The 22,533-nt window shown below is 41.6% G+C and overlaps 1 protein-coding gene across 2 annotated transcripts in view; it reads left to right on the top strand.

The window, feature by feature from the left end:
• Positions 1-257: 257 nt before the first annotated feature.
• LOC122714861 (nephrin-like) overlaps positions 258-22,533 on the top strand; it is a 107,609-nt gene continuing 85,333 nt past the window's right edge. For both annotated transcript variants that reach the window (XM_043936591.1, XM_043936592.1), the window contains exons 1-3: positions 258-462; positions 3,516-3,754; positions 19,981-20,113. In XM_043936591.1, coding sequence (XP_043792526.1) covers positions 3,628-3,754; positions 19,981-20,113 — 260 coding nt within the window. In that variant the 5' untranslated portion in view covers positions 258-462; positions 3,516-3,627. The remainder of the gene's footprint in view (positions 463-3,515; positions 3,755-19,980; positions 20,114-22,533) is intronic.

Here is a 22,533-nt window from a genome sequence, read left to right on the forward strand (position 1 = left end):
AAAAATTGGGATTCATCGATCGAAGGATCGATGGAAGTAGTGCGCGAGAACGGGAGAGGAACTCGAGAAAAAAAGGTGTTGCGAAACAAAGGTGTCGTCGACGGTAATAGTAATAATAGTTCGAAGGAGTGATTGAGGATAAAGCGAGCGAGAGAGAGAGAGAGAGAGAGAGAGAGAGAGAGAGAGAGAGAAAGGGAGGATTTTCCATCCTTTTCGATGATAGGAGGAGATAGCGACACGTGTTCGCCGCGCACTTTGGCCAGGACTTGAATACACACGCCCTGGGAGAATTTCTCGAAAGGCGATGTTGTGAAAAGTGTGCAAACAAGCCGTGTGCCACGCTTGGAATATACATATACACATATATATATATCATATATACGTGCATACGCACGTACGTATATATCGTGGCCGTTTGTGGAAGTCGGAAGTCGAAGGAATTACCACCACTGTGACCCTCTGGTAAGCTTCACGTTTACTTCTCCTTCCTCCTCTTCCCTTCCCTCTCCTTTCGAAACGAATTTTCCGAGGCCGGTGCTGCTCTATAATTTCCCGTCGGCCGAAACGACGGTGTACGGCGACGGTTTAGTCGGCTATAAATTTGTCCGCGGTCCCATACCTTGTATTACAAATTCCATTCCCCCGACAATACAATGCGGCTCGAGAACTCGTGTAGCAAAATCGACGTGGTAAACGGCTGATGATCGGCTCGAATGTGTATTATGTAGTTGCGGATAGGGAGGCAAAAAAACTCATCGCTTCGGTCGCGCGCATTTTATTGCCATTTCGAGTCGACGTTGCCAATGCTACGAAGTCGTCGATTCGTCGGTGGATGGAGAGAAAGAGAGAGAGAAAAAATTATACGCGAAGCGTCACAATCATCGTGCCACTTGTTCGTCGAATCGCTCGAATACCCCGTACGCTCCTCCATCCATTGTACACCCGTGAAAATAGCGTCGTGTTCTCTACGGTACAAACACACAGGTACCGAGTTCGCGTCACTGTTTTTTACGCTTCGAACTCGTAAACGCTCGCCTCTCGTCTTTCTTCTCCCTTCCTCCGTCCCTCTTCTCCCCTTTCATTCGTCAATCCTTACATCGCCGCCACCGGGATTAAAACTAATTTCTCTCTTGTTCTACTCCGAAGTAGGAGTCAAAGTCCAAGCTTCCTCTTGCAAACTTTGGAAAGCGTCGGGGTATAAAAATATTAATAAAGCAAAGTTTGCCGAATATAATACGCCGTTCGCACTACGTGGCGAGTATCGCGGAGGACTCTGCCGGAACGGGAGTGGAAAATTGCGAGAGGAGAAGGGAGGAGGGGGAAAGAAGTTTAACTTTTAAAAGGAAGAGGTAGGAGGGGAATGGCTTTACGGTGGCAAACTTGGGGAATGGAGTGCGCTTGATGAACGAAAGTACAAGTAACTGCCTATTCCAAACTTGCGAAATATGCCGCGTTTCCGGCTCGCCTCGTGGAGACCTTCCCAACGAACTCTAAAGAAAAAGCTTGCGAGCGAATCGAGCGTGAACGTGCACTCGAATCGAGCAAATTAAATCCTCTCCGTTATTAATTTACAACAACCGGCAACGTGCGTGTCGGATCCTCCATCCGGTAAGGAACAACACTGGCCGTTTTCCCAATTATCTCCGTGGAATCGGTTTCCCAAAACACACGTTTCTAACAAGGTTTCGTATAAGGGGAGAGGGAGAGGGCCGTCGTTCTTTCATCGATTCTTTCAAACGTTTCTTTCGATTTCCTTTCTCCCGGCTTTCGCGAGGAAATTTTCTCGGGAAATTGAACACACTTTTTATTGGGGAACGAAGCGAATCGGTTCAGAAGCGAAAGACTCTCCTCCCTCTCTTCGCCTCGAAATTTTCCAAACGCGATCCAAGATAAACTCGTTAAACTCTCTAAACCGATACGTTTCTTTTCCCCCGGCTCGGGGAAATTAGGTTTGTCTTAAAAATCGTCGAAAGTGCTGATCTTTCGTCCGACGATTGTCGCTTTTGAAAAACCCCTTTCTCCCCCCCGTCCCCCGTCTTTTTCCCTGATATCCGTTTAAACAGCCACGATTGTCGAGGAAAAGATTCTCCCTCGTCATCGTTCAATTCGATCGAATAAAAAAAAGATCTACGAATCTACCGTTTTTTGAAATCGGAATTTTGAAATCGAATTTCGTTCGAGAGAAACGACACACGCGCACAAAAAAAAAAAAAAAGAAAAGAAAAAAGGAGAAAGAGAATTGGCGAAGCGTTTCTACCGGGAAACTTTAAACCGGAATCGTAACACGAATCAAGTGGACAATAAAGTCTCTCTATTTCGTCGAACGTGCATTTTCAGCGGGACGGAATCCCCGGGTCACGTATTTGGTGTAGGATAGTTGTAGCTCTGGCAACTGGAGGGAAGTAACTTCGCGTGTCCTGTGTGGAGCGCATCGGAAAGACAACTTCCCGTATCCCGTTCGTGGGCACGGCCAATCCTTTCTCTCTCTCTCTCTCTCTCTCTCTCTCTCTCTCTCTCTCTCTCTCTCTCTCTCTCGTCCCCCGTGAGAAAGGATAGGACCCGAGTAAAAAGTACTTACAAAGTGTCGTAGACAGTGAACGTGTCCCGTGTAACGCGGGGAAAATGGTAGGAAGGAGCCGATAATGCCGATCACGGAAATCGAATTCGACTCTCGTCCTCTCCCCACCGTGTTTCGTTCGCGAACAAGTGCCACCGTCCAACCTGCTTTTCGCCTCGTAAATCATAATCCCTCCCCATCCCCCTCCGCTGTTCCGGCTATCTTTGAACGATTTACGATCTATTTGCCTCCTCCCCTCCCTCGCCAATATGTTTACGCAGCTTTAAATCTAGATTCGAAATCGCGTCCCCGTTTCGAAGCTTCGAATATTACCCTCCTCTTCGCGCGAATAAAACGAGAATCTTCGTTTCTTTGCGAGCAAGAGAAAAGAAGAGAAGAATTAAATTCGAGCTCGAGAGTTATATTATTGTTATATTCGGACGGAGAAATTCGTCGAGAAATGATAACAAGGAGGGGGGAGGGAGGGGGATCAGGTTTCGTTTATTGGCAATTAGCTAGGATTGGGGGGGGTATCGAGGGTGAAGGGGGCCGAGTATCGCTCCCGAGTTAGTCGCAGTGGACAATCGAGGACGATCCTCGAAAGGATGTCTTCCATTCCGTATTGACGGAACAAATACGAAAATGGTCAGCGTTGAATCGGATAATGATCGGGAAGGAAGTCGGCTAACAAAGACGGATCTTCGATCGAGTCTTCGAGGCTGGCCGGCCAGCCAACCGAACATAATTCAATTCCTCTCTCTCTTTCTCTCTCTCCTCTCCTCTCTCTCTCTCTCTCTCTCTCTTACCTTTAAACCCGCGACAGAGTTAAATTTTAATCGATCCTCGTCATCCGAGAGGATCCAAGTGAGATCGCCTCCTTTCGTAATAAAAGTGTGAAGTTTTAACAGGATGGGATCCAGTTATAATAATGTGTGCCGATGATGTGTTTTGTTGATAGACAAAGAGGGGGAAAAAGTTTGGAAGCGGAGCGTCGGAACGGAAGTGGAGGAGGAGTTGAACGCGGTTAGGATGGTTCGAGGGTGAAATTGAATCAAGAGACGTTCATCAGTATGCTGTGGATATTGATCGCTGTGACGTGCATCGAGCTATCGACCATTGCCAACGCACAGTCGAGAAAAACTACCGCTACGTCTATGCGAGAGGATGCGAACAACAACACCGAGCCGGATCATCCGAGTGAGTATAATGTATACACTGCGTGATATAACTGTGACACAGAAATCCTTCGAAATCGTTCAAATCGTGTCCTTCGCTGTATTTTTAATGATCGAAAAAAATATTTCGATTTCGTTTCGAGCGCGCCCGATATCGATATATGGTGGACACAATTTGAGAAGAAAAGTTACCAGTAAAACTCCAGTTTCTCCTTTATTCGCGAAATATATCTCTCTTGTAAATTAATTATACAACATTTGATAATATTACGTATCTTTCGGTATAAGAATTAATTCGTTCGATGAATATGCATTTCGTTTGCGCGAATTCGAATTCTACAGAATTCGTGGAATTCGTTGTAGAATTTTGGCCCCGGTTATGAGCGTGCCGCACTCGCAAATAACAATGTATCAAAGGTAGAATAGCGATCCTTTTATATTAAAATATCGATCTTTAGGGGAGAGGGAAAAAATTCTTTCTTGGCTAAAAAATTGGTAGAGACGAGCAAAGAGAAAATATATATATATTATATATATATAAAATTCTTTCTTGGCTAAAAAATTGGTAGAGACGAGCAAAGAGAAAATATATATATATACATATATATATATATATATATATATATATATTTCTCTCCTGTGGATATAATGATTAAAAATATCGCGAAAGGAACGGCAACGACTTTTTTCTTTCGCGCAGATCGCAAAAAAAGATCGTTTCACGCGTCGTCGAAGGGCAAGAGAAGGACGAATCGCCAGAGAGAGAGAGAGAGAGAGAGAGAGAGATAAAGAGTTCGAGAACGGGGATTTAACGGATTAATCGTGGCCCGTGGAGCGTGCACACTTTATATAAGTCCTGGATGAAACCGAACTAATTAGATATGTATACGGGTGGAGCGTCGCCGTGGGACGTATAATTAATGCGATGCACCGGTTAAATGAGAAATTAATTACGATATGGAAATCGGAAGGATCCATCGCGGCCCCAAGGGAGAGATTCGCCCCTCCCCCTTCGGACGACGATTCGTTTCTTCGAATCGGCGAAGAGCACATGTGGGCAGAAAGCGTCGAATGAGAATCCTCGACGCTTCGAGATCTTTCTCTTTTCCCCCTCCCCCTCGAGAAATTTCTCGACCGCTCTCTTTTATTATTTAGTAAAAGAGGTTTCTCCTCGGCGAAACCTGACTCAGACGGAGTTAAATATTAGAGTTAAGAGTTAAACCCTGTTGTTGAACCGAGGCCAACGAAACTATATACGTACGCTCTGCGCGTCGACTCGAACTTCTTCCCTTCGTCTCGTTTTCGAGATCGAGATCGATCGTTTTCGAAAATTTGGATTTTCAAGATTTCGAATATCCGACACTGTCCTGGAAGAAAATATCGGCTCGATGGGTTTAACCCCCATCGGATGGAGAAGAAAGAAAGAAAGAAGGGGGGATAGAATTTTTCCGATAATTAAATTGAATATTCTTGAAGGTTGGTCAAGATAAAGTTCTCGGTTGTCCGTAATCTCGTTGATTAACGAAGATTCAAAGGGGTGTTGGCCGATTTTATAAAGGAAAGTTTAAGCCAATTGAGGGAAGTACCTCCGAATATTAACGAAGAAACGTTTTCTTTTTTCCTCCTCCATCTTCGAGCCTCGCGACAACTCTCGTTTAAATCTGAGAAAAAGAAAAAGAAAGAAAAACAAGTAGATTCTTTCTGATCGAAGATCTTTCTTGTTCGATTTCTAAAAATTTTATTTACATTCGCCTGTCCCCTAAGATGTATCCAGAAGATATTCCCTCCCCCAACGAGTTTACCAAGATATTTTCCTTCAACTTTGAAAAAGAATCGAGAGAGACACTACCAGCAAGAGATCGATGCAAATTTTCAAATCTTCATTCAAATTTTCAAACTATCTTGGAGATATGAGGGTAAAAACGGTTTCGAGGGTTTCCTTTCCTTTCCTTTCCTTTCTTCCCTCTTCCTCTCTCTTCTTAATTTTTCTAAAACAAAAAAAAAAAAATAGGATAGTAACGCGAACCCTTTAAAAAAGTCTTACGTTTTCTCGCTTGAAACGCTTAGAAGGGGGGAGGAAGGGATGAGGAGGTTGTAAAGAAAAAAAAGAATCCTCCGTAAATACACTTTGCCTTTACTCCCCCCGGTATCTTTTTAAAGGGTGGAAGGGCGCCCGTCGAGAGGGGGGGGGGAGGGAAAAAAGAATGAAGCGAAATATCGCGTAAAAATTACGTCCCTAGGGGGATGCCGAAATGGAGAGAGTTTAGATAAAAATTTCCTACGTTTGTCACGGTCCTTCCTAATTAAAGCTTCTGAGATTAATGCCTGGTAATTTTCCACCGCCCCGGGACAATCGATATTTTTTCCCCTCGAACGTTCAACAGAGGAGGAGAAGGGACGAGCCCTTCTGCCTCTGAGAACAGAAGAGATCGTCCTTTGAAAGAAGCTGTTTCATCCTTGAAAGAAACTGCCTTGAGATCGGTGTATGCGTGGTATATTAATCGTGTGATATGAAAGCGTGAGATAATTGAATACGAATAATATTTATCTCGGGGAGGGGAAAAATACACCGTCCGTGCGATGGTTGGATCGTGTGGTTGAACGTTAAACACATTTCGATGAAGTTGTTCGCATCGGGTGGAGACCGCATTTCTGGATATAAGCCGCTTTCACGGACTTCTCTTCTTGTTGGTAGAGCGGTAACGGAGCACGATCTAACCCACCTGGTTACTCGAAACAACGATTCAAGCCGCTCTAACGAGCGTGTCTACTCAACTACTAAGCTTGTTAACCGAGCCGTAGCGAAGAACGTACGCAAGAAACGTCGAAGTGAAACGGATGCGTGTGTTTTTAATGCTCCCATATGCTCCATCTGTCACTCTCCCTACCATTTCGAGCCGTTTTCGTTGCTCCTTGTTACCTTACGTCTGACGCGAAAAGAAAACCGTGGAAACTGCGCGCGCATCGTAGAAGGGATTCGCGGATATCGGGGGGGAAGTAAGAGTATCTCGAAAAAGATTTTACAAGCTGGAAACTATATAGGAAGTTGTTTAGAGAAAAAGAAAAATTGAGATGATCTTTATCTAAAAATGAAAAAATAAAAATAGAATAAATAAATTCTCGCGTTATAATCCACTTCGTGGCGTTAAAACTTTTACTCGTAAAGTTTCTTCTTCTTCTTGGTAATTTTAAAGAAAAGCGTAACGAGCCGTTATCTCCCTAACGTAAATAATCGAACGAATTAGACAATCTTTTCTAATTCCAACGTTTTCCCAAAGCGGGAGGATTTTAATTTTTCCCCCCGTTTTAATTACCACTGTACAAGCCACGTTAAAAGCAGGCGAGTCGATAAAGGAGGTCCCTCAAGAGCCGATATTTCGATACAGGCATGCTAAGCTCCTCTGCGACACGAACCCCGAAACGAACGTGAAATAATAATTACCTAATTACGTACAACTCACAGGGGTGTATTAAGAGGATTCCGCGTTTCTCGCACAGTGGATGCGATCCCCAATGAAATTTATACGCGTCCCCCTCCACGGTGTCGAATCGATGCGATAAGAACTTGCGGATCTCCGTTTCGCACCGACAACTCTCTCACTCTCTCTTTCTCTCTCTTTCTCGAACGAACGAACGAACGAAACGAACACACGCGCGCAAAAAAAAGAAGAAGAAAAAGAAGAAAAAGATGACGCGTACGTAAGCGTTCGAACGTAATCGTTATATCGCGTCGTAAAACGACACCGTCTCCTCTTATAAGTAAAAACCAAGTACTTAAGCGTTGGAATGGATAGAACACCGTTGACCTGGATTCACGGAAAATTTGTAACTGGATAATTCGACGAGATCGAATCTTCGATCGAAAGGAGCTTTAAAAATTCTTCCTTCTTTTTCTCTTCCTCTTTTTAAATTGGCGCAACAGAATAAGCGTTAGCGCGCTAACTGATTCGACGTTACGATTTTATTCAAAGAGGCAATTTCTATCGCCTCGGTAAAAACGAGAAAATATAAATACTCGAAGAACTCGTTTCCGCTATATATCGATTTCGCTCGCAACCATTGCCATCTCCCCTCTCTCCCCTCCCCGAGTGAAGCGCGTATCGCCATTATTTTAATAATGTTTCGTTAAAGGGGACAAAGGGAGAGAGGATATTAAAATGTTGTACGCATTTTTCCAATTTAACCTTGTAACCCGTCCCTTCTTTCTCTCTTTCTCTCTCTCTTTCTCTCTCTCTCGTTAATATCCTTTCTCCCTCTACTTCTCGGGTAATTGCCCGTTTCATTTCGAACGATAACGTTTCAAAATTGCAAAAAGGGGGGGGGGAAGAAAAAAATTTAATCGCGATTTTTTATTATACGCATTTGGGAACAAAATTTCCCAAAATTCGTTCCATTAATTTAACAAACCCGTTTCCTCGAATGGACGCCTTCGATCCCGAATGGGGGATCGCGATGTACGCGCGGATGTACCACGCGTCTGCGGTCGACGTCAACAAAATCCGGTGGTCGATGAAACACCGTTATTAAATAACGGCTTGTAACCGTAATCACGCGCTAATGTCACGCGCGCATTTGCGCGAAATAAATTCGGTATATCGAATACGTGGTTCCCCTCCTATTCAACTATTATCTATAATCTTTTCACGTTTACAACACCCGTTGTAAAACAGATCGATCATCGATTCGACCAATCGAAAGACATCCACTAACGAAATTCAACGTGCAATCAACGAGTCCCGTTCCCTCGTTTCGCTCTTCTCTTTTCTTTCCCCTCCCCTCGCCCGTGTAATCGAAAATATAGAATGCGTATCGTAAGCGGGACGCAAGGATCGAAAATGCGAATCGAAGAGAGAGAGAGGGAGAGTAATGACGTAGCGAGCGATTGATCAAAGGAAGGCAAACTAACTGGTAATTAATCGAGTTGCACTGTCGAGGGGAGGCAAATATTTCGAAGGATTGGTTTTCCGCCTCTCTCGTCGTGTATCCCTTCTCGAGTGAATTTTCGAAATCGCGTTATCTTTATGGAGGAGAGGAGGGGGAAGGGCGTCGCTTATTCGGCGCGTACGTTAACGATCTAACGTATCGAAAATCTTGCATCGATAAAAGCTTTTATCCATCCAGCATTTTTTTGATCATAACATCGTAATTTCTCTCGTTAACGTTGGATCATCCTCCAGGAGAGGAACAGACGGTACAAGTCTGCACGCCACCAACTTTCCGTAAACGCGTCACGATGAAAATACCTCTTTCCCGCACGTGTTCCCATTTAAAGGGGGAGGGAGGAGAGGAGAACTGGGGCTTAGCCCCTGTCTAAAAGTGAAACTCGTTAACGATATATATCGAAGAAAACTTTGTTTTCCTTGTACACCTCAAATTCTATATCGAATAACGGTGTAATTTACATGAAAACGGTGTATGAATATATAATTTTGTCCACATAATATTATCGTTCAAATATTGGGCAAGATATAAAATATCGCTTTAAAATTTCCACCTCTTCCTACTTTCGCCAATATATGCGAATTGATCGGTTTGAAGTTGATTCATATATTCTATCATCCATCGATCGATTCGATAATCGTTCGATATATTTGTGTTGTGCTAACTACTTTTTTCCTTTTTTTCCCTTTTTTTTTACATCGATATTGTTAAAGTTTCTTGGTCTTTTCTGAAATAAATCCAGAGTTTTGAATAGTTTGAGTTTTATATTTTTATATATATTTTTTAGGTCTCAAAAAATCGCGTCCATATTTTTGACCAATTTACCCTTTCTTTGTTAATTTTTCAAAAATCGCATCGCATAGAGGCTCAGTTAGAATTCTTTTGTTTCGTTTCATTTTTTCAGGATACTTAATATTCCTCGTAAGAGGAACAATAAATTGTTCCTTCTTAACGCCATTTCTATTACTCTCTGTCATTTGGTAAAAGAAATGAATGCCTTGATAAGAAGAATATATGGTCTAATGACATCTACATTATGTCCGGCAGATTGGATAATTTTTAACCGTGTCAAAGTTATATTTTATATTCCTGTTTTGTGTAAGCTACAATGTGCTTTTCGTTATCAATTTTTACCACATCGGTGATCTTTCTTACTTGCTTGCTCGTGTTAATATATTAATATTAAAATTGTAGATAAATAATGAAATTATCGTTTAAGAAAATCATTGTGGAACAATAATGATAAAACGTAAAGTTCTCTTAAAATTTTACTGTAAAATAAATATTCCATGTCTGTTTGAAACTCTTCAAAATAAAAATTTTTAATAATTCTATTAACCAGCTAATTTCCTTTTCACAAACTCTTCGCGATTTTAAATATATATTTGTTACAAATTGCTTCAAAATGAAAAGATAACTTTAGAAATGTAAATATTTCTATTTTTCTTTCCTCGTTTCTTTCTTCCTCCTCCTACTCCTCCTACTCCACGATGATTCAAAAATAATATAACGTCTGTGTAACGTTCGTTCGTAATAAAATAAAAATCGTTCGATCAATATAATTCTTCTAAACGATTCGAATCGTTATTCGAATTTCGAAGGACGTAAATCACAGGCACAGGGAAGATTTGAGCGAAGGAAAAAGTTGTTGAAAAAGGTTGTTGGAACAAGACTCTTACAAAACGGTCCAGCTTGATAACCTTCAGGGAAGTCAGGAAGAGAGAAGCGGACGTAGGTTGACCGATGAAAATATCCTCGAGGCGATTCAAGTTTTAATTAATCAGGAACACGCGGCCTCGTCGAATATTTTTATTATAAAACGGATTCTTCCTCTCTCATTCTCCGCCAATTATCGAGTTTATTTTTTCTTTTCCTTCTTTTTAACGCTTTTAACGAATCTATATACTACCCGTTCCGTGGGAGAAAAAAAATTTACTCGGATCACACGAAAGAATCTCGCGCCAAATATTTCTCTCCTTCAATTTGGAATCAATAATAAAGAGAAAGTGAGCGAGTGTTATATTGCTAGCGAATGAGAATTTACATCGCGTTACAGAAACCTTGGGCCGCGATATAGGGGCCATTATCGACGCCACGAATAACTTTGGAACGGGGCAACTTCTTAATGGCTCGTTCGAAACACGCATCCTCTCTTCCTTTGAACGCCTCCCCTCTCCCTCCCCCTCTCTCCGCGAAACGAGCTTGATCGATAATCGATCTCAATTACGATCAAGGGGTATGACGCTAAGAGAAATCGAATTGAAGCGACTCGCTCCAAGGTATATACATATATACATATATATACATACATATATATATATATATATATATATACCTTGGTTAACGACATCGACATCGAATCCAATAATCCGTGGTCAATTAGCGCGATAACCGATTTCCAACTTTCCTTCGTAGTACCTAGGAACGCATCGCGAGAGATGTCGTTCGTTCGAGAATTGCAAAATTTCGCCATTTCGTTCGGTCCACGATCCTCGAAACGTCTCTTCTGTTTTCCCGATCCGCCGGTTAAAATCGTCTAATTGGTGCTAGCATACGCGACAAACGGATGCCACTCGCGATAAGGCGAGTTCGACGCACCAACTCTGCAGCACTACTTGCCACGACTTCACTGGTTTCCCGAATATCTTGCCTCGATTAGAACCAACACTTGCTTTCTCTCTCTATAAAGAAGATAGAATTGGTGAATTGGAAAAATTGATTCGAATTCTTCTTCGAGATATAAAAATGTTTATATAAATATATTTTGTTTGCAAACGATTTGTTATCATATTGAAAAGAACGCAAACTTCACATCTTCGGGAAACTGAATTTATATCGAATTTCATCTTTATCTTGCTTTTAGTTCAATCAATTCTTTCGCTATTATATAATCACAAAACGCCCATACACGACAAATATTATGTTATTATTATATAGTTATTATATTGCGTTGTGCAATGTTAGAAATATTAAATTTTAATTAAACGTTCGTGGAAAAGTTATAAATACATATTACTAGTTAATAAAAATTATTGTGCTTGCGCGCAATGTTTACACTTTTGGCCTCTACGGCTTCTACGGCGAGAAAGGTGATCCTTTTTATTTGACCTTGTAGCGAATTGACGTTCGAACGACACACAATTGCTTTCTCTGTTCCACACAAAGAGAAGAATCTAGAATTGGTAAGATCTATCTTTCACGAAAATGTTCGTCCAACTATTCTCTAACCGGTCTCGCGTTAATGTGCCGTATACATGTGAGTTTATATACAATGTACATTTAAGCATGTATCGGATGTCACTGGACGTTGTTTTGTCCGTTCCCTTTTTTTGATCCGCAACAATGCGACACAATAAGCTTAAAGCAGTAGAAAGACATATAACACAGTTTATATTTTTTAAGTTTATTATTAAATATATATTATTAAATATATATATTATTAAATATATATATTATTAAATATATATATTATTATTAAATATATTTTGTCTTATTTTTGATCGAGTCATAACCTATTCCCTATATACATATTTTTATTGTATAACTTTTTTTACAAAGCATCTGTCTATTCATACAACATACTCGTTACAACAGTTCGATCCGGGACATTCAACATTTCCTCTATCATTTCTTTATCTCGCCTCTTCCAATTTTTGGATGAAAAATAATTTTCGAGCGAGGGATGATCAGTTGCGAAAAACACGATGCAACATCGATGCAATTACCGATTAATCGTAATCGATCCATGAATAATTGTCGTTTCGTTGTCATCATCATGTTCAATCGAAATAAACGTGGCCAACGATTCGCTCGAACGCGCGTAAACGCGTTGAAAAAGAAAGCGGTTGCGTCGAAAACGATTGTTGTTATTGCCCCTCGTACACCAAATTTTCATTCGGTGTAATCGGAGTTGGCGGCGGGTATGCGCGGGTACGTAACGGGCGTGCAATAACCCTTATCAACGAGCCATGCCATTGTAACCGTATGAATTATTATAACGGTATTCCGATAACCCAACGTTTCCAACGTTCCAACAACGTTATTCCAATAATTATTTACCATGACAAACAAGAGTGGAGTGATAAAAAGGGAGAAGGGGAAGGGAAAAATGCTTGTTAAAATCGCGAATTTAACGTTTAAAGGTGTGAAATTGGATTAGAAGATACGTGTACGCGGATGGATACGTGATGGATGTCGGGCGCGAGTGCCGCCGCTGGTAGTGAAACAGGGCTGTGACAGGTCAGACATTGTAAATCGCGGTAAGAGGTTTTCTCGAGGATGAGGGGGAAAGTCACGGTACGAGAATTCCACTCCGATATGATTTTAGAAACCAGCCACAGCAAGGCGTCTTTCCCTCTTGAGAAAGAACAAAAAAACGGGAGGGGGAGGGAGGGATTGTGGGATGGATAGTGGAAAGCGAGCCGGAGGACACGGAAATGGAAAGGGAAGAAGGAGGGAAATACAGGGAGAAGCAAGACGGATGAAAGAGCGCTTTCGATTTCAAACTGAATAATGCACCCTGAGATCTTTGCCGTTTTCTTTTACGGATACAATTTCTTTCAGCGGTTGGAAACGGCGGTCTTGTTCGAGAAAAGTCTCCGTCCCTACGTCAATTATATCGATTCCTTTTCCGTTTGTTCTTTATAACCAATCTCGGAAATGTTCTTTTTCTCTCTCTTTCTTTCTTTCTCCTTGGCCACCATCGAGGCCACGGGCCAAAGGAAAGAAAAAAAAAAGTGAAACGAACCGGGGAATGGGAGAAAAATAAGAAAAAAACAGAGCGGAGAAAAACAGAGACGACAGAGCAAAAGCAAAGACAAACTCGTCGATTTTCTTTGCGGATTGAAGAATCCGAAACGAGATTCGAGATTCGACCGACGATTTCCATTCCCCGACCTGACTCATTTCCATTAAACGTTATCGCGGCTCGTTTGTTTCTTTCTCTCTCTCTCTCTCTTTCTCTCTCTCCGTCGCTGGATCTCGACGCTCGAATCGAGAATTCCGTCGGATTCTTGACAGGAGAGGCAAAGGTTGCGGCGACCGTGAAACGATATATAAGGTCGAGGGACTCGATAAACTCTTGTAATTTCATAGGATGGGGGAAACCGCAAAACCGTAAGTGGCCCTTCTTCTATTCTTTATCCCCGTAAATCGGCCGGTTAGTAAACACGGTGAGCTGGGCGGGAACGTAGGAGCGTAGGCAAGCACGTCTGGCAGCCGGCCAACATCTCGTTTGTCGATGGATTTGACGGGAAACATTTCTCATCCACCTCTGTCGTACAAGCGTGTATATCTTTTCCTATTTTCCTATTTTTTTTTCTTTTCTTTTTTTTTTTTTTTATCCACAGACAAATCAAGATTAAACGGCGAAACACGGATGGATTTATCGATCCGATAGCAATTACTTCATCCTTCGTCGAACACGGCCCGTTCATAAATCAAGCGCGATTAATATGAAAAAAAAGGCGAGGGAAAAAATCGATCCGTCCTTACGAAGGGAAAGGGGATCCCGATATTCCTTTGACCGTGAACAATGTTATAAAATTAAGGTTTGATGAGTGTACGCACGAAGCGTATGTTTATGGGCTCGTGTCGTAAACTCGTGTGTAAACACTGCGGTGCCGTGTGTACGCTTTTGCCGGGACGCACTTTGCGCGGATTTCGATCGAAATCAACGTTTCCCCCAACGTGACGCGTTACGTTCAAATTGAAGTCGCGTAACGTGGTTAAAAGGTCAGCACGTGGTACGGTCGAGCGTGTGTAACGATTGTTTGCGAATTACTCGATCGCTCTCTTCTCTCTGCATCTGTTGCGTCCTCGCGACGGGTTATCGTCGATCCATCATCATTGTTCCCCGTAATGTCCTTCTCTGCAACGTTTTAACACACGTTTCCAAGGCATCGAAGCGAGACTTTCAAAATTACGCTTCTGGGAGAATAGATGATTCGAATTTCGTACGTGCATACTCGTACGTGTCGCGTGTACAAATGTAAATCCTCTCGCTCCCTCTTCATTCTATCCGGCTCAAGTTTCCTCAAGGTTAATCTTTCGAGGCTTGCCTCGAAACGAAGCTAACCTAACCTAATAAGGCGAGGTAAAAGTCGGTGTTGAGCCTGTTGCTCGGCTTGATATTGCTTTAATTATTGGAACGTTCCATTGAAACGTGACGCAAATATCTTGACTTCGTGAACTTCCTAAAGTTTAATACTCGACCTTCTCTTTTAATATAATCTTCTTTAAGAAAATATATTCATGTATATTCATGTATATTCGTGTATATTCGTGTATATTCGTGTATATTCGTATATATTCGAAGGACGAAAATAAAAAACGGAAGGCAAAAAAAAAAAAAAAGAAACGGAAAGTTAATATTTTCGAAGCGATTTTTCTTTATTTATCGAACATTACCGATTCTAAAATATCATTTTTCTTTTCTCTCTCTCTCTCTCTCTCTCATTCTGCATCGTATTCGTTTCGAGAATATTTCTTGCCTTTCCGTTTAACCGCAATTCCAACAAGCTTTTTCCGTTTACCTTTCGAAACAGGTTCTGAACACTCGTAAATGGGAAAACGTGTTTCAACGTGTTAAGCAAAATTCATACGCGCAATTCATAGCTGACGCTCGAAAAAATACGAAAAGAATCGCGGTAAGCAACTTTTCACCAGTTTGGGAGAATGGAATCGATTTCCTGCGAACAAAATTACCACCATTTTGCCACCATGTATTTCTCCCACGAAAATTATGTAACGAAGCTGATTCACTCTCGAAGATGCCTCGATACCAAACTTCCTTCCTTCCTTCCTTCCTTCCTTCCTTCCTCTTCTCGACTTCATCAAAAGCGAAAAATTTATCCATTTATAACTTTTCAACTTTTCCTGGTATCGATGTTTTAATTTCCTCCTCGTTCGTCAATGTTGATTCACTCGCCACTCGTTCTTCATTCTCGTCCGTTCTCTCCAATCTCTCCAGTCACGTCCAATTACTCTCCCATCGTCGCTTTCTCCAAAGTCAAACTCTCCCTCGTCAGAAGGAAAACCCGTTGAATTCGAACGGGTATCGGTGGCCGTCCGAGGTATAGGTGGCGTTGCACTCTTTGTCGACCGATACAACAGGGCCCTCCTCCCCCACCCTTCCCATCCATCCGTTAGATTTCCAGCCATCTTTCAAAAACTTTCGCCTTCCCTCCCTCCCCACCCGCTCCATTTTTCCTTTCCCGCGGAATAAAGGCTGCCAGCGTAATGTATGCGAGCCAGCTGCGGCGAAACCTTTACGACCCGTTTTTCGCAGGCGCCCCCCTCCCGCCATTCCATCTCGGCGACCGGACATAAAGAGGCAGGAAAGATATTCTGCTTGGCCTATTCTTTTTGCCAGCCCTCCTCGGCGGGAGAAAGGTATCCCCCCGTTATAAATACGGAATTTCTCTTTCTTTTTACCCCTCCAAAGGTAAGAGAACGATTCATCGTTTATATATCTTTATCCTTTGCCAGCCAGAATTATTTCCAGACGAAAAGGAAGTCGTGTCGTTGCTCGACCAACAACTTTTCCCAACCAGAGAGTTGAAAGAAAATTTCGAAACTTGGACATGAGAGAGAGAGAGAGAGAGAGAATATCCATCTCTTTCATTTCCTCTTTTCGAATTCTTGTGATTATTAAATATCGACGATATATCTTTTTCGCTTTACAAGATCATAAATACAACGGTAATAATGTACTGTTTACGTGTACCATGCAATAATCAATGAAACGCGCGACGATAGCCATTCCTGTCGTCGTCGATTACTAGAAAGGGGTCGTATTTGCAAGATTCACAGTCGCTTTACGAATGATGGTACACGCAAATGTGAAGTTATCGCCACGCGATGTATTTGGACTACGTAGTGGCACTGCTTGCCATGAGACTTGCGAGAGAAGCATCCCGTATCAACGCGTATATACACATTTCGAGAAAGCGAAATACTCGAGAGAGTATTCGTCTCAAAGTAAATCCCGTTCAATCTCGATACGATAATAACGCGAAAAATAATTCTTGAGAATAATTTCGAGGGGCTCTATTATTCTCAAATTTATTCCCTTCCTCGAGAGAATGCAAATAAATAGTCGATTCAAAATCTCTAATAGCACAAGTCATGAATAGAATTTCTTACCTGAACAATATTCTCATATTTTCGATAACAAAAAAGTAAAATATGCCGAGAATGCTCCTTTCGATCTTGTATCTTTGCTATCACGCATACGAAAAACACAAACCGCACAGAATCAAACGAATTTTTCTTGCAAATAAACCACGAAATGCCAACTTTCAATACGTATAGTACAACGTACAACACGGTTTAGAGTGAAGTTGGCTGGATAAAAAGTACGACTAGCGACGCTCGTGTGAAAAAACGAAACTACTTTTCGAACAAGCCAACGTATAGACTAGATGGACGAAATTAGTCGAGTGAAACAACAAGCAAGAAGATCTAGGGTGTGACAAAAATTTGTCGTATACGGGACAGATTGGAGTGGTGAAAGGATGGGCGAATGGGGACGGGAAGGTAGGTTGGCTTGGAAAATTCTGGTCCGAGTTTAGCGTCGCGGTAATTATACTCATCAACAGAAGTGTCACAAGCAGACTCGGTTTATTATATGACCGCTTCACGGTGCCGCGCAACGTCATTGTTTTCCAAAGAATTTAAATTAAATTCCCCTGTGGGGCAGACACGGGGAAAAGTCTCCGCGCGCAATATATCCTGCGTGTGCAATACAATGCGAGCCTAATAGTTTTCGATCTACATTATAATTAGATCTCGTTATACCGGTCTGTAATGAAGCGCGCGATGAGTGGGCAAATTAATCCAACCCCTTTATTATACCCATTTTGAATCGATCAATCCTTTCGACACGCGCCATCGAAACGTAATGTACGATAAGGATATGCACATATATGTATACACAGACAATCGCAAAATGAACGAGCATTTCGTTTTAAAATACATACTAAAATAGTGATTATTCGAGCTAATTGGGAAACAAATCTGTTTTGCAGGAAGAATCGAATCTTAATTCGTAAAAATCAATCATAAATTGATGGCAATTTTTAAAAATATGCATGGAATGCATTAAAAAAATATATATATATATACGTATATATTTGATCAAAATTCGAACGATCGATTCTTTTACTTTCGAAAATTTGACAAGTTGACGAACGAAAATAGACCAATTCAACGGCCAATTTTCCCAATTTTTCAAATGTAAATTTCGACCGTGTATAAATTGGGAGGGGAGGGGGAGGGGAAGAGCTAATGTCGGCGATACTTCTACAATTCTAGCGGGCAAAACGAATTTCCGCATTACCGCGTAACAGTCTGAGGAAGCACGTACTTGCATAAAGTCGTTGTAACGCGGACGTAAATGCAATACGTGTTTCCGCGCCAAAATGCACAGAGACTCGAAACGTCGTCCTCGGCGACGACCGAGCACGACATCGACTTAAACGAATTTCACCGACAAACTCCGCGACGATGTTGTCATTTTCCCTGGGAAAACTCATTTTACGGGGACGCCAGAGAATACTCTCCCGGAATCCGTATCATCTTGAAAGATTCCAACGAATGCCTCTCGTTTCTCTTTCATTCCGCGTCTTCTCTTTCAATAACACTATGCAAATAAATAAATAAATAAACATATATATATATATATGTATAGGAAATATCGAATAAGGATGAAAAATCGATAAATATCCGAATAAAAATATTCCGAACTCGATTCCTCCCTCCTTCTCACAAATTAACTATTTTCGTGTTATTTTCTTATTCGTGTTAATTTCAAGACAATGTTTTATCGCGTATCGCGAATCGCTTGCGTCAATAAATAAATAAATAAATAAACAAATAAATAAATAACAGAGGAACGAGATAACGAGGTATTTCTCGCGGAACGAGATTTACCGACTCGTATCGTAAATATTTGCGAGTCATCGACGTTAATTCAACGACGACGACTCGTCGTCGTCGTGGTCGTTGTTGAGCGATCGATGCTCGGCTAATTACCGAGTGGGAGAGGGAGAGAGAGCGAGACAAATTCGAGAATCTCTCTCTTTGAAAACTTTGAAAAAAAAAAAAAAAGAAAGAAAAAAATTGGAAGGATTATTCATACGAACGCGAGGGCCAAGTTGCCCGATAAAAATTGTATTATTGGCGAAAGTAGTGGTCGGTAGTGGCGGCGGGAAAGGAGAGGAACGCCGAGTGTCGTGAACCATGCTCGAGTGCCCACTTCACGTCCGACCACCGACAACCGCCGATTCGCTTTATAACCTTCACAACCGCGGATTATTATTACCACTACGCGTCCTTTTCGAAACCTTCTGTCTCCGTGTACGTATCTGTGTGTTTACATCTATTATTATACGACTCGGCTTAGTACGACGAACGTTCACTTTTTTAAAGAAAATAACGACGAAAGAGAGAGAGAGAGTTATTATAGTGTGACGTTCTCTGCATTCGATTCGTCCTCATCGTTCGTTCCACTCACGAAACGATTATTTTCGAAAGAAAGAAGAAAAGAATCTTCTCGATTCGTAAAGCGAATGTTTCACCTGAAACATATATTGCAGATTTGAAAAATAATTTATCACGGGCAATTTTTCACCATCGGCTTAACGCGAGAGGGGATTTAACGAGGACGGTTAGTGGACGCGCGTGCAGTAGTGCTAACTCCGGTCTGAGTGTTAAAGTATATTTCGTGTCGCCGCCTCGAGAATATAAGATTGAATACGTGAAAATCGATGAATTATTTCCGCCCTATTAACGGAACCCTCCGATACTCCACCGTTCCGCGGCGATAGATCTTGGCCAATTTCTCCTCTTTCCGGGAGAAATATCCATAACCTCCAGGCTCGTCGTAATTCTTAATTTCGAAGGTACTCTAGGCCCTGCCCTGCCCCGCTCTCGATAAAAGGTTTTTAAACTAAACGTCGATACGTTCATTTCATTTCTCGACCGAAAAAAAAAAGAAAAAAAAAAAAAAAAACAGCGAAATTCATTTACGAGTTTAACTGGACAAAATTACTGGAAACTTCACTTGCGGTTCGTTCATTTTGCGCTCCAACTTTTTTTCGAATTTTCCTTCTCTTCTCTTTTTCCCCTCTCCTATCTTTCTTTAATTCGATCCTCTTTCTCGTATTTTCTTTCTTCTTTTCTTTTTCGAAAAATCGTATAATTCCCCCCGCCAAGTTATAATTCTTCGCTAGCGACGAAAAGAAAAAGAAAAAAAAAGAAAAAAAAAAGATTTTTCAACGTCCCCTTCTTATACGTGTGTTACAGTACCCATGGAGTCGATACAGGGAGTGGCAGGACAGAGGGCAACTTTGCCTTGTAATATACAACCCCGTGAGCCGAACGATGCCGTCTCCATGGTGCTCTGGTTCAAAGAGGACAGCGGCGAACCTCTCTACAGGTAAGCCATCATCGTTATTTACGATGGATATTATTCAAAATCCCTGCCCTCCTCTCCTCTTGATATTTCCATCGATACGATCCTCACCTCCTTTATCGTAATTTCTTCTTCGTAAAAAGAGAGAGAGAGAAAAATATATATATATATATCGTTCGAAATCCAAACCTGGTCGATATTCGGATTATCTACTTTCTCCACGTTCTCTCGAGTCGTTCTATTCGAAATGTTATTCTCTTTACGAGAAAACGCTAAAGGAAAAAGAGACGAGACGAAGAAGGCGAAGGGATTTTCCGCAATTTTCACGACTGTGTGTAGATTCACGTGGGATTCGCGAATAGTTGGCCACGCGCAACGCCAACACGAAGGGAGAGGGGAGAGAGGCGGTGAAATGGGATTTCGTTAAGCCGCGAATCGCCTTTGCGTTCTATCCTTGCGCGAGCCCAGGTTCGAGTCGACAACCGATTCCATCCTCGTAAAATATCGCCGCCTTTATGGAGACAGTCCCCGTGAAAAGAGGATCAACCAAGAAGGCCAACCCCGAAGTACTGGCGTAGTATCTTTATTTTTTTATTTTTTTATTTTTTTATTTTTTTATTTTTTTTTGGTAATGCGTGCGGAAAAACTTGCCAACGTTTCACCACGATTGCACATTTCTTCAATCTCTCCTTCCACTCTCCATTTAAAGTCTTCTCTCTTCTTTTTCTCTTTTTTTCGTTCGGAATCGTTTCTCCACGGGAATCGAAATTTTGTAAATCGACGAAAATTCTAACTTCTAACGTGAATAATTTCGAATTAACGAATCGCGACTGAACGATCGTTATTGGAATCTCAGAGGATTCTTCAGGGGAAGGCGTGAACGACTGTTTTTGAAAAACAGCAACGCTACACAGTAATACTCGCTTCCATGCCTTGGCATTATCGCGTCTCGTAAAAAAAGTCTTATTTCGTTCCAAGAGAAATACATAAAAAGCCGGAGTGGAGAACTCTGCTTTTTATTCTCTTCGTTGAACCATTCTGTCGGTACTTGCTACTCACACTGCTACTCGTGCGCGCGATAAAAACTTTCGAAATGTCCTGCTCCTCCTCCTTTTCCTCCTCCTCCTCCTCCTCGCGGAGCCGCCACTGATATTCGACACGCAGTGGAGAGCAGAATTCGATATTAATATTTAATCTTTGTCGCAGCACGGGAGTACGGGTAATAGAAAAGTTGAAAAAAAAAAAATAAGCGAAGCAGAATAAATTATTTCATTTAGGAAACGAGAAGCGATGCGCACACCGTTTGTGCACAGAGTGTTCCGAAAGGAGAGAGGTAAGAGGTTAAAAGAGAGAGAGGGAGAGAATAAAAAAAAAGACCAACCAATCAAAAAGTCGAGAACTCTTTTGTGGACTTGTGTTTCTGACCTCTTTTCATAGTTGGAAAGTTTGGCTAGCTAGCTAGCTATCTTCGAAACACGTATAGCTATAGAAAGGAAATTCGTACGAATTCGCTTGGTTTAAGAAAGTATGCATCGCGAGAGCGACGTCGTTTATACAAAGTGCTTCGAAAAAATGAATAATTCAAAATTGAAGAAGAAGAAGAAGAAGAAGAAGAAAAAAGTCAAGCAATCGAAAAGTCGAGATGAAAAATGTTTTGGTGGCGAATCTCTATTTCTGTCGCTCTTTCAAAGAGCCCGACATCAAAATTTAGCTGTATCTTCGAAATATCCCGTATGTACAAACGACAAACGAAACGAAATACATACGTCATGATGTCGTTTGTACACTGTTTCGAAAAGAGCCAAGAATCGTTCGAAGAATCGGGATAAACGAGAAATATTCCGTGGACTTTTATCATCGTGATATTCTTTTCATTTTTGAAGACGAAAAAAAAAAAAGAAGAAAAATACACAAAGTTTGCGCTCCATCTTCGAAACATCCTCTCGTATCAAAAAGGAAACGAGAAAAAAAAACTTGAATCTTTTCGTCTCTGTGGCCTCTTCTCGTTCCCCGAGACGGAGAAAATTCTAAACTATTCGAAACAACCGAAAAGCGAACGAAATTCCTAACCGAAATTCGGTTAATTTAATTTGAAGATAACGCACGCGCGTTAGAGTATCCATCAGACGTGCTTACAGCGACGCTCGCCGTGAGTCGAGCGTTAATTCGTCGAGCGTTAATTCGTCGAGCGAACGACCCAAGTTGACGATCGTTCTGTTCCCCCTCTCTTCCTCCAGCCTGCCTGATGCTCCGTAAGAAAAAGGGAAGGATCGATGACAGTCTCCTTTCAAGACTCGAGGAGGCAATAACGTAGCACGGGAAGAGGAGGGTTTGCTTCCTCGAGTGGATAGTACTGAATTTCAAAATGGCTGTCGATCAATCCCCCTTATTGCCCATGCATTGGTACAGCTGTGTGTACATGCATAAATGGAGTTACACAAGAT

The sequence above is a fragment of the Apis laboriosa genome, unplaced genomic scaffold (genome assembly GCF_014066325.1).
Source record: "Apis laboriosa isolate Shangri-la unplaced genomic scaffold, ASM1406632v1 scaffold34_cov151, whole genome shotgun sequence".
Classification (NCBI taxonomy): Eukaryota; Metazoa; Arthropoda; class Insecta; order Hymenoptera; family Apidae; genus Apis; species Apis laboriosa.